The sequence below is a fragment of the Jatropha curcas genome, chromosome 1, assembly GCF_041381405.1.
Source record: "Jatropha curcas cultivar XTBG-Jc1 chromosome 1, XTBG_Jcur_1.0, whole genome shotgun sequence".
In the NCBI taxonomy this organism is placed as follows: domain Eukaryota; kingdom Viridiplantae; phylum Streptophyta; class Magnoliopsida; order Malpighiales; family Euphorbiaceae; genus Jatropha; species Jatropha curcas.
Genome location: NC_143151.1, coordinates 14,590,284 through 14,600,262, shown reverse-complemented (window position 1 = coordinate 14,600,262; position 9,979 = coordinate 14,590,284). Strand labels below are relative to the sequence as shown.

At 33.8% G+C, this 9,979-nt stretch overlaps 1 protein-coding gene across 1 annotated transcript; it reads left to right on the top strand.

The window, feature by feature from the left end:
* The first annotated feature begins 2,573 nt into the window (after positions 1 to 2,573).
* Positions 2,574 to 5,357, top strand: LOC105638680 (cytochrome P450 86B1). The gene is made up of 2 exons (XM_089717517.1): positions 2,574 to 3,933; positions 4,708 to 5,357. Exons 1-2 carry the CDS (start codon positions 2,686 to 2,688, stop codon positions 5,101 to 5,103), a joined length of 1,644 nt encoding a protein of 547 aa, XP_089573643.1. The 5' UTR covers positions 2,574 to 2,685; the 3' UTR covers positions 5,104 to 5,357.
* The last annotated feature ends 4,622 nt before the right edge of the window (positions 5,358 to 9,979 follow it).

Genomic DNA, 9,979 nt, shown 5'->3' with positions numbered 1-9,979 from the left:
AAAATATTCATTACTTACTTTCTACCCATAAAAATCATGTATGCATACTCCAAAAATATTAAATAAAATATAAAAATAGATAGTAATTTTTCCGGATGAAAATAATACCAACTTCCGGACTGATAGTACTATTCACAGACCAGTGGTACTATTCATAGATTGGTAAATCACTATCCATCCATAGTTAATTATACTCAATATCTTCCTCGGGTCTAAATAAAATATTATCCCTCTCTCTGCAGCACCATTCATGACTCGATAAAATAATACTATTTTAAGATTCGAAAATTTTGGAGCATACAATTACTAACTGCAAACTGTATAAACGATTCCAATCCTTGCAAGAATTTTTTTCTTAATATCTCATTGACCTTGTACCTCGAGTACATCCAATCTCGATTAGTCTGCATTTTTTACGTAATGAACACTCTGTTTATAAAGTGTAAATTATGTAATTGCATTAGTCCTAAATCATCCTTATAACATACCAAAAGTAATGTTCCATTTACATTTCTAAGTTACTAATTATTCTATAACAAGGGTGACTATGTATATATGTAAACTTACTAAGGTTATTTCTAACTAAGGTTAACTATATATATTTAAACTTACTATAATATCAGTAAGTGTACGATTCCTCACATTCAATTTTTTTAAAAATTTCGACAACATTTCGGCATAACATAATCAAATCTCAAGTCAAAACACACTCACATAAACACTTCTATATAATCCCAACATTCTCCAAAGTAAAAAATGGCCACTACTAGGCCTCCAACTCAAACGCATCATTCATGTGATTTTCACTCAAATAAAAACACAAATTAATATAAAGTAATTTTTAAAAAATAAATTTCAATACGCTCATTAATTTGATTACTATAAAATTTATTTAGTATTAAATTACACTCATTAATTTTTTTTATAAATTACAATTATTTCAATACTATAACTTATTTCTTGCACCAAATACTATAACTTTTGTTATAAGTTACACTCATTATTTTTTTTTCTTACAAATTACACTTATTTCTAATAATTGTGCATTATTTTTTACAATTCAGATTTAAGGTCATTTTTCTATTATCCATTAATTAGTACAATTTTACAACAAAAAATATTATCCATTCATACAAAAATTATAGCAAACAAAAATTTTACAAAAACATTCACACAAAAAAAATTTTACAAATTACACAAATAACAAAATACTATAAAATTACCAAAAATACTATAAATTCACCAACATTCATACAAAATAAAAAAAAATTTACAGAAAACAAAAAACAAAAAAATAACAAATAACAAATAACAAAATCAACATAAAATAAAATCAAATTTCAATTACTTTGCAACATAAAAAAAAAAAACGCAAGAAAAACAAACATAAAATAAAAGGGTAAGAGCACCTACCTGACCAGCTGACGATGTGTCTTCTCCGGCAACAGTGGCGATGTCCGGTGATAGCAGTAGCAAACAACGACCAACAAAAATGGTGGAAGTGGAGGAACCAGCTGCAGGAAATGGAGAGAAAACGGGAGACCAATGCGCGCTGTGCTAGCGACCAAGGCAACCTAGGGGTTATAAAGCCCTAATTTTTTGTGACCGATGGGTCGGTTGCAAATCATTTAAAAATCGGTCGCAATTTTTAATCTTGTGATGTCGATTTGTAATCAAACAAATTGTGACCGATTTGCGATCAAAATAGTCGGTCGCAAAAATATCTGTCGCAAATCCCTTGTAAACCAAAAACTAAATTTTGTGCTGAATTGTAGTGCGCAATTTTGCGATGGATTGTGAAACGGTCGCAAATCCGTCACTAATTCGTCGCAATGAGGTCGTAAGTAGAAACCAAACGGGCGGAAGTTATTAGCACTAGAATTAGTGATCGATCTGCATGCGGTCGCAATTCCATCGCTAAATTTATCGCAGTATGGTCACAAATCCGTCGGTGAATATTAAATCTTTGTTACTTTAACATTCATCACAATTGATCGTAACATCATGGCAATATAGTTGGTCGCAAAAGCGCATTTTTTTGTAGTGATTTTTTTGGTTAGTTAGGGCTTTATAAATTTAAAAAGCAAGCTAACTTATTTCAAAAAAAAATAAAATAAATCGACTTCGGTGCCATTCGTTATTTGGTTCACTTTGATTTTTTTTATAAAAAAATGGATATAATAATTATCTCTTGGCTTTATATAATTAATTATTTATTTATGTTGATTACATGTAACGATATCGCACATTGTAATTTCCATTTTTGCATTAATAAAAACGCATTAGCTATCAATGAAACAAGTAGAAGAATTTGGAAATCGTTGCACTTAACTTAGGTTAACTGTCGCCACCCACTTCCCATCGTCCAAAAACTGTCCTAAATCAACTGAAAAAGGAGAAAGGTGGGTCAAGCGCAAGCCTCTTAGTAGTAACTCTTGTTTGACACACAATCACTAACAGATTTAAATTCTTATATAAAACCAACCAATTGAAGAAAAGTACGAAAGAATCAGTTTAGTCACATGAAAAGAATCAGCAGCTCACCAAATCATACCAATTGGGCCAAAAACTGCACGCCAAGAAAAATACAAATTACTATACTCCCTCCCTCCCTCCCATATAACACATGACCTCCACGGCATCACCTATAACCGACCATTCTGCATTTCCTATCATCCTAACACCATGATCAAGCCCAGCACCAACCTCACATCCCCTTTTTTCTCAGACGACCTTGCCGTCAACTTCATATCCCGGCGAGTCGTTTTCTTTTTCTTGCAAGATATTCAAATTTTAGAACTTATCCTTGCTATTTTGGTGTTCATTGCCATACATTCTCTAAGGCACAAGAAACGTTACGGCCTTCCAGTATGGCCGGTTTTAGGTATGCTACCGTCTTTGGTTTTTGGTCTTCGAAGTAACATGTACGAGTGGATTTCCGATGTACTTTGCCAGCAAAATGGAACTTTTAGATTCAGAGGACCATGGTTTAGCAGTCTCAATTGTGTAGTGACTGCAGATCCCAGAAATATTGAGCATCTTCTCAAGACCAGATTCACTTATTTCCCTAAAGGCCAATACTTCCGAGACACACTTCGTGATCTACTCGGAGATGGGATATTCAACGCGGATGATGAGACGTGGCAGAGACAAAGAAAGACGGCAAGCATTGAGTTCCATTCTGCTAAGTTCAGGAAACTAACTACGGAGTCATTGAATGAACTTGTCCATTCTAGGCTCTTACCAGTCCTGGAAAATGCAGCTAATGACTTCATATCTATTGATCTACAGGATATTCTATTGAGGCTCACTTTCGATAATGTCTGCATGATAGCCTTTGGTGTTGATCCAGGTTGTTTGAGTTTGGGTTTGTCTCAAATACCATTTGCTAGAGCCTTTGAAGATGCAACACAGGCCACAGTGCTGCGTTTTGTTACTCCAACATGTATATGGAAAGCCATGAGGTATCTTGATTTGGGAACCGAAAGGAAGCTAAGAGCATCCATAAAAGGAGTCGATGAATTTGCCCAACAAGTCATAAGAACAAGAAAGAAAGAACTGTCTTTGCAAACTGAGTATATTAATAATGAGCAAAGATCAGACCTCTTGACAGTGTTTATGGGATTGAAAGATGAGAATGAACAGCCATTTTCGGACAAGTTCTTGAGGGATATTTGTGTAAATTTCATTCTTGCTGGCAGAGACACTTCTTCAGTGGCCTTGACTTGGTTTTTCTGGCTTCTTGATCAACATGAGCAAGTGGCGGAGAAAATTCTTGCTGAAATATACAAGATAATTATGGAGAGAGAACATTTCAACCCCGAAACTCCATTGGTGTTTACGCCAGAGGAGATAAAGAAGATGGAATATTTGCAAGCTGCTTTATCTGAGGCCCTGAGGTTGTACCCGTCAGTGCCAGTCGATCACAAGGAGGTAAACAACCTTAAACATTTTTTAATAACATAATTCTTGGATAAATAAGAATTTTATAAATTTCTGTATTTCGATTGTGTGTGATTACTGAGTATATAAAGGATAAAACAATAATATTTGTTTACAAATTAATTTCATTTTATAATAAACAAAAATGAGAATAGATATTAAAATTTTTGCATAAGGATCAAGAAGACAATTAATTCTCTTAAATAATAATAAGCTCAAAGGTAATTTGATCAAATTATTTTTTATCTTAAAACTAATTATTACTTGTGAAGTATTTATTACATTTAGTATAAACAAACCTAATATTAAAAAAATTATTTATTAATTTTTAAAATATGTAAAACGAACTATACTTTAAAATAAAATAACATATTAAAAATAACTTATATTTTAAAACGGAAGAAAGAGAATTTTAATGGAAACTTTTTCTTTCGAAATAACAATTTAATTTAATTTAGTGGAGCTAGATATTTTTGTGGATGTTTATCTAACTTTCCCCAAGCGTATAGTAAAGTCAACACCTAGGCCCTTTGTGGTACGAAAACTAGATTGTCAATATCATAAAAATCATTGCATTATTATAGGATTGAGAATATTTGTTGGCTCGTGAATATTTTTGGTACTGTAATTACCTAATTGGTTAACCAAATAATCAAATTAATTAATCAATTAATTATCCGGTCAATATTTTGGTTACCTAACAACAAATTTTTTTATTTATATATCTACATATATAAATAAAAAAATGTTTCTCTGATGTTATAGATAATTGAAGACGACGTATTCCCAGATGGGACCGTCTTGAAGAAAGGAACAAAAGTGATATATGCAATATATACAATGGGAAGAATGGAGGCTATATGGGGAAAGGATTGCAGGGAGTTCAAGCCGGAACGGTGGCTTAAAGATGGGCGTTTCATAAGCGAATCTGCATACAAATTCACTGCTTTCAATGGTGGCCCTCGCCTGTGTTTAGGGAAAGATTTTGCTTACTATCAAATGAAATTTGTTGCTGCCTCTATCATATATCGGTACCACGTGGAAGTAGTAAAAGATCATCCTGTGCTTCCAAAGCTTGCTTTGACTATGTACATGAAAAATGGATTGAAGGTGAATCTAAGAAAACGGGATCATTATAAGCTTCATCAGACCTCTAATTAGTCCTGAAGATCATATATTTGATGCAACAATCACACTCTATACATTGTCAATAGTTGTGATTTTTTTTTTTTTTAAGATATAATTACATTTGTATCATTGTTATTAGCATTACACACTATACATTCACTTTATTGATACTACACATCAATAATAATGGATTTAATAGCGGTTGTACTTGTTCATGGCATTTGTAGAATTATTTTGTGGTGTCTTCCTTATTATTGGTATGAATAAATAATTTCAATTGGATTGAACATCTTCGGCTTCATGCCTTGTATACAAATAGGAGGTTTCTTCTTTGTTGATTTATATATTCATTTAGCGCGCTAAAATAATTAAGGCCATTATGAAATAAGCATGCTAAAATAATATTTTAGCACTCAACTCATTTCAAATAATCTATGCATCTAATATAATATAATATAAGTATTTGACATAATATAATCTATGTATCTAATTTAATCGATTCCTTTGGGAGGACTACTCCTTATTGTAAAGTACTATCGGACTTCCTAGTGAATAAAAAAATGTATTTTAATTTCTTTTCTAATTAAATTCGAAATTAAAGTAGTTTTAAATTTTTTTGTAAATTTAAATCAAAATAATTGAATTTATATAGAACATACTAAAACTGTAATAATTGCAGTTATATATAATAAAATAATTTAATTTTAAGGTAGAAGAACAATTAAATATGAAATATAAATAATTTTATTTATATAAAAAGAGTCTTAAGAGGAAACAGAATATAGAAGTCCAAAAACTTCCTAAAATTCATAACTATGTAATTTTAATTTAAAACATATAAGGCAAATTATTTATAATTTCACGTTATTACATAGTGGGATAATAATAATTTCTCTGTACTTCTCAATTCTTTCTATTTGAGTGCGGAGTGGAAAACATCAATTGAGTATCCAAACATTTTAAAACACCAAAATATTTTAAAACAATTTCAATTAAGTACCCAAAAAAATCCCTAATTCTAATTTATTGTTCATGGTTATAGGATGTCTCTTCTCCTTATGCTTAAGATCGAATGAAACCACTGCTTTTTTATTTGTTTTATGAATTGAAATTTTCTGTTTTTATTTATTATATATGAGAAAAAAATTGAGTGCTGACTGGAAAACATCAATTGAGTACCCAAACATTTTAAAACACCAAAATATTTTAAAACAATTTCAATTGAGTATCCAAACATTTTAAAACACCAAAATATTTTAAAATAATTTCAATTGAGTACCCAAAAAAAATCCCTAATTCTAATTTATTTTTTCATGGTTACAGGATGTCTCTTCTCCTTACGCTTAATTGTCACAATCCGTTTCCATGGGCCGGACCGGCACTAGGGCCCAGGTAAGCTTAAGACTCCCGACGTCCGTAGTAAGCCTGAAACACTAACATCTACTATTTCAATATAAATTTCAAACATTCAGCCCATATTACTATAAAAAGAAAAATAAACCTCAAAATTTTTATTATACCTTAACCCAAATTTACCATATTCAACATTCCACAATTTGAGTCAAATTTACAATATATCACATTTTTAATATGGGCTCACAGAATTATTTCGTCTATATTAATACACGACTAAATGTATATAAATTCTACAACTGCAGAGTCACTAACTGTTTGATTTACATAGCTTTTTATACATATAGTTACATAGCAAAATAATTATGGAACTAGAAAATTTTCTTTATAGCCCTGCGGTGAAGAAACATAGCCTAAATCGAATTAAAGAGAAACTTACTTCCTGAAAAATTAAATAAAACATGTAAATTTTCTAAGGAGTAATAATTATTGCACAATACACGCATTCACACAAATGTATAAATATATCAATCTAGTCGTCCGATTAGTAAATGCTCACGCAGACAGTCACACAAATGACATAACAACAGCACTCACACTTATTATCAACTTCACATAATCACATCACGTGGAAATTGGTCTATGGCATCACCGAAACCCCCAATGAGCCGTCCTTACACATGGCCTACCTTCTCATAACGTGTGCACTAGGGAGCCGATCCCCCATACATAGCCGACCGGTCTAATCCTCACTTGATTAGCCCTTTCATTGTTTTTCCATTCTCTCTTTTCTTTTCCATACCAACAGAAAGCCACACTGTGGTTATCCATATTATCCATATCATATCATCAGATGCACACGGGTGCCGATCTCTCATACGGTCAACGGTCTCGTGGACCGCTCTCACAAGCCCACGGTGACCCACTTCATCCCAACTCCACACAAACAAGGCATAGCATTATCACAACACAATTAATCAAGTATTGCAATTAAATGCAAACATATTGATCAATTAAACATCGTAATGCAATGCTCAATTAGACATCCATACTCAAATTCAAATAAATAAATAAATAATATTAACAACAGACAACAATGATAAAATAAATAATAATAATAATAATAATAAACAATAATAATAAAAAAATTAATTAATTAAATAATGATAATAATAAAATAATTAGAGCATTTTATTTATTATGTATCAAGTTATAGAATCAATCTAAATAAACTTATTAATTATGTGTAGCCTAGATTCTACCGAAATTTCAGTAGAAACTCCCCAAAAATTTGACTAAACCACAATTCAACAATATAACATCAAAGCCCATCCGTCGGGCAATTCACATCAACTCATCCCGTCCATCATAAGGGCCATACGACTAATAATTGCTCACGATTGAGGCATGAGATATAAGATTTGATCGACAGCGATAAAGTGACAAATCCAAAAAAATCAAGGCCGAGCACGAGGACTAATCCACTTTCGAAACTTAGGAACGTGCCGCCTCCTAAGAACTTATATATGGTTGAGTATAGAAAGACTCCCGAGGAGGTGCTAGCCGAGTTTGAAGAGAGGAGGAAAGAGAGAGGGAGATGCCGTTGGAATAAATTTATGTGATGGTGCTAAATGTGTTGGATAGTGATGAGGAGTGGTTGGAACAAAGCGTGCAAGTTTGGGTTGGAAGTGAAGATGAAGTAGAGGTGAATCTCGTTATTCTAGCCGTATGGAGTAGCAAGGATGAGAAAGAAGCAAGAGTAGTGAGCCATGTGACCCGCAGTGGTCGAGTGTATTAGCCAGCTATGACCAAGCCGAGGGAAGAAAAAGAATAAGCGAGCTCATTGGATATGCCAAAGAAGGAAGTAGAACATGATGCCCTGATGAGACAATTGAAAAGAACCCATGCAAACATAAGCATATGGGATCTGTTGGTATCATCAAAACAACACCGATAGGCTTTGCTAAAAGCTGTGGTGGAGATTCCGATTTCATCATCCATTTCTCTAGCTGATTTTATGGGGATAGTGCACCATGATTCCCTTATTATCACTTTTTCTAATGATGAACATCCTCCTGAAGGAAGGAATCACACTAAGGCGTTGTTCATTAAGGCTAAGGTCATAGGAAGGGTGACCGGGAATATGATGATAAATGATGGGTCAGCTCTGCATGTTTGTCCATTAAAGCTGTTTTCCAAGTTCAATTTAGAGTTGTCTAATTTGGAATCTTCTAACGTTGTGATTAGACCATATGACGACTCTAAGAGACAGGTTGAGGCATCTTCAAAACAGTGGTCAAGGTGGGGTCGATTGAAAAGGAGACTGAATTTATAGTCATTCATATCCCCTCTACATTTGCTTTGCTACTTGGGCGCCATGGTATCATTCCTTGGGAGGTGTGCCTTTAACGCTACATCAAAAAATCAAATTTCCTTACATTGAGAAAATCATCACTGATACAGATCCACTACCACCAACCACCTATGGAGCTCAAGGGAACAAGGGCCACAACAATGGCAATCCATTAGTACTTCCTAGTGGACCAATTACGAGGAGCCGTGCAAAGAAGTATGGAGCAACCATGTCCTTATACATTCAAGAACAAATCACACAAGAGCTCCATGAGCTTGCTTTCAACAAGTGCTATGAAGAACTTGAAGGAACACCTAAGTTTCTCACATTAATGAAGCACATGTTGAGTGGGAACCTGAATTGGATAGCACGCCCGTGCAAGGTGGCACGCCCCAAGCCGTGCAAGCTTCTGCCTCTCAAGGAACATCACTTGATTTGAAGCACGCCCGTGCCAACTAGGACGCCCCAGACCGTGCACTCTTCTGCCTCTCGCGAGGGAAACTCATACATGCACGCATGCCCGTGCCAACTAGCACGCCCTAGGCCGTGCAAGCCTCTTCCTCTCGCGAAGGAAGCCTTACCATTGAGGCACGCCCCAGGCCGTGCAAGCCACTGCCTCTCATTAAGCTAGTTAGTTTATTTTGATTTTTTGCTAGGTTAATGGGTTGGGCCTTCCATAATTCGGCCACCATTGATTTTTAGCCTTATTTTGTTTAGATTTAGTCAATCTTTAGTAGATTTGGATTAGATATCCAAATCCTTAAGTTGCTATGATTTTGTTAATCTTATCCTTCGTTGGTTTAGATTTGCTAAATCCTACTCCTTAGTTAACTCTAAATCCTTTAAGGATCTGGACCTCTTAGATTAGTATAAATAGCTTGTTATTTTGTAATTATTCATACATTATTCAATCAATTAATCAAAGAGAGATCTTCTTCTTTCATGCCTTTGGCGTGTTCATGTTTTTAGAGAGTGTGAGATTGCATTCTTCTAATTGCATCAACAATCAAGGTAAACTTATCAATTCTTTGTGGCGTTTATCTTATTCTTTTACTCTATTATTGGTATTCTTGCTTCTTTAAGCTTTGGGTGCCATAGAGGGGAGTTTATTTAGATCTTTGATCTCTTCCAAAACTTGTCATAGAGTTCATGGAATAAATTTCCATAGGGTTCCGCGTCAATCACCATACCTACTACTAGTGA

What these genes read in the sequence shown, in the direction of transcription:
- LOC105638680 (XM_089717517.1), top strand. Translation starts at nt 2,686, where the DNA reads ATGATCAAGCCCAGCACCAACCTCACATCCCCTTTTTTCTCAGACGAC. An exon ending in TGCCAGTCGATCACAAGGAG is followed by an intron (nt 3,934 to 4,707) that starts GTAAACAACCTT and finishes CTGATGTTATAG; the next exon opens with ATAATTGAAGACGACGTATT.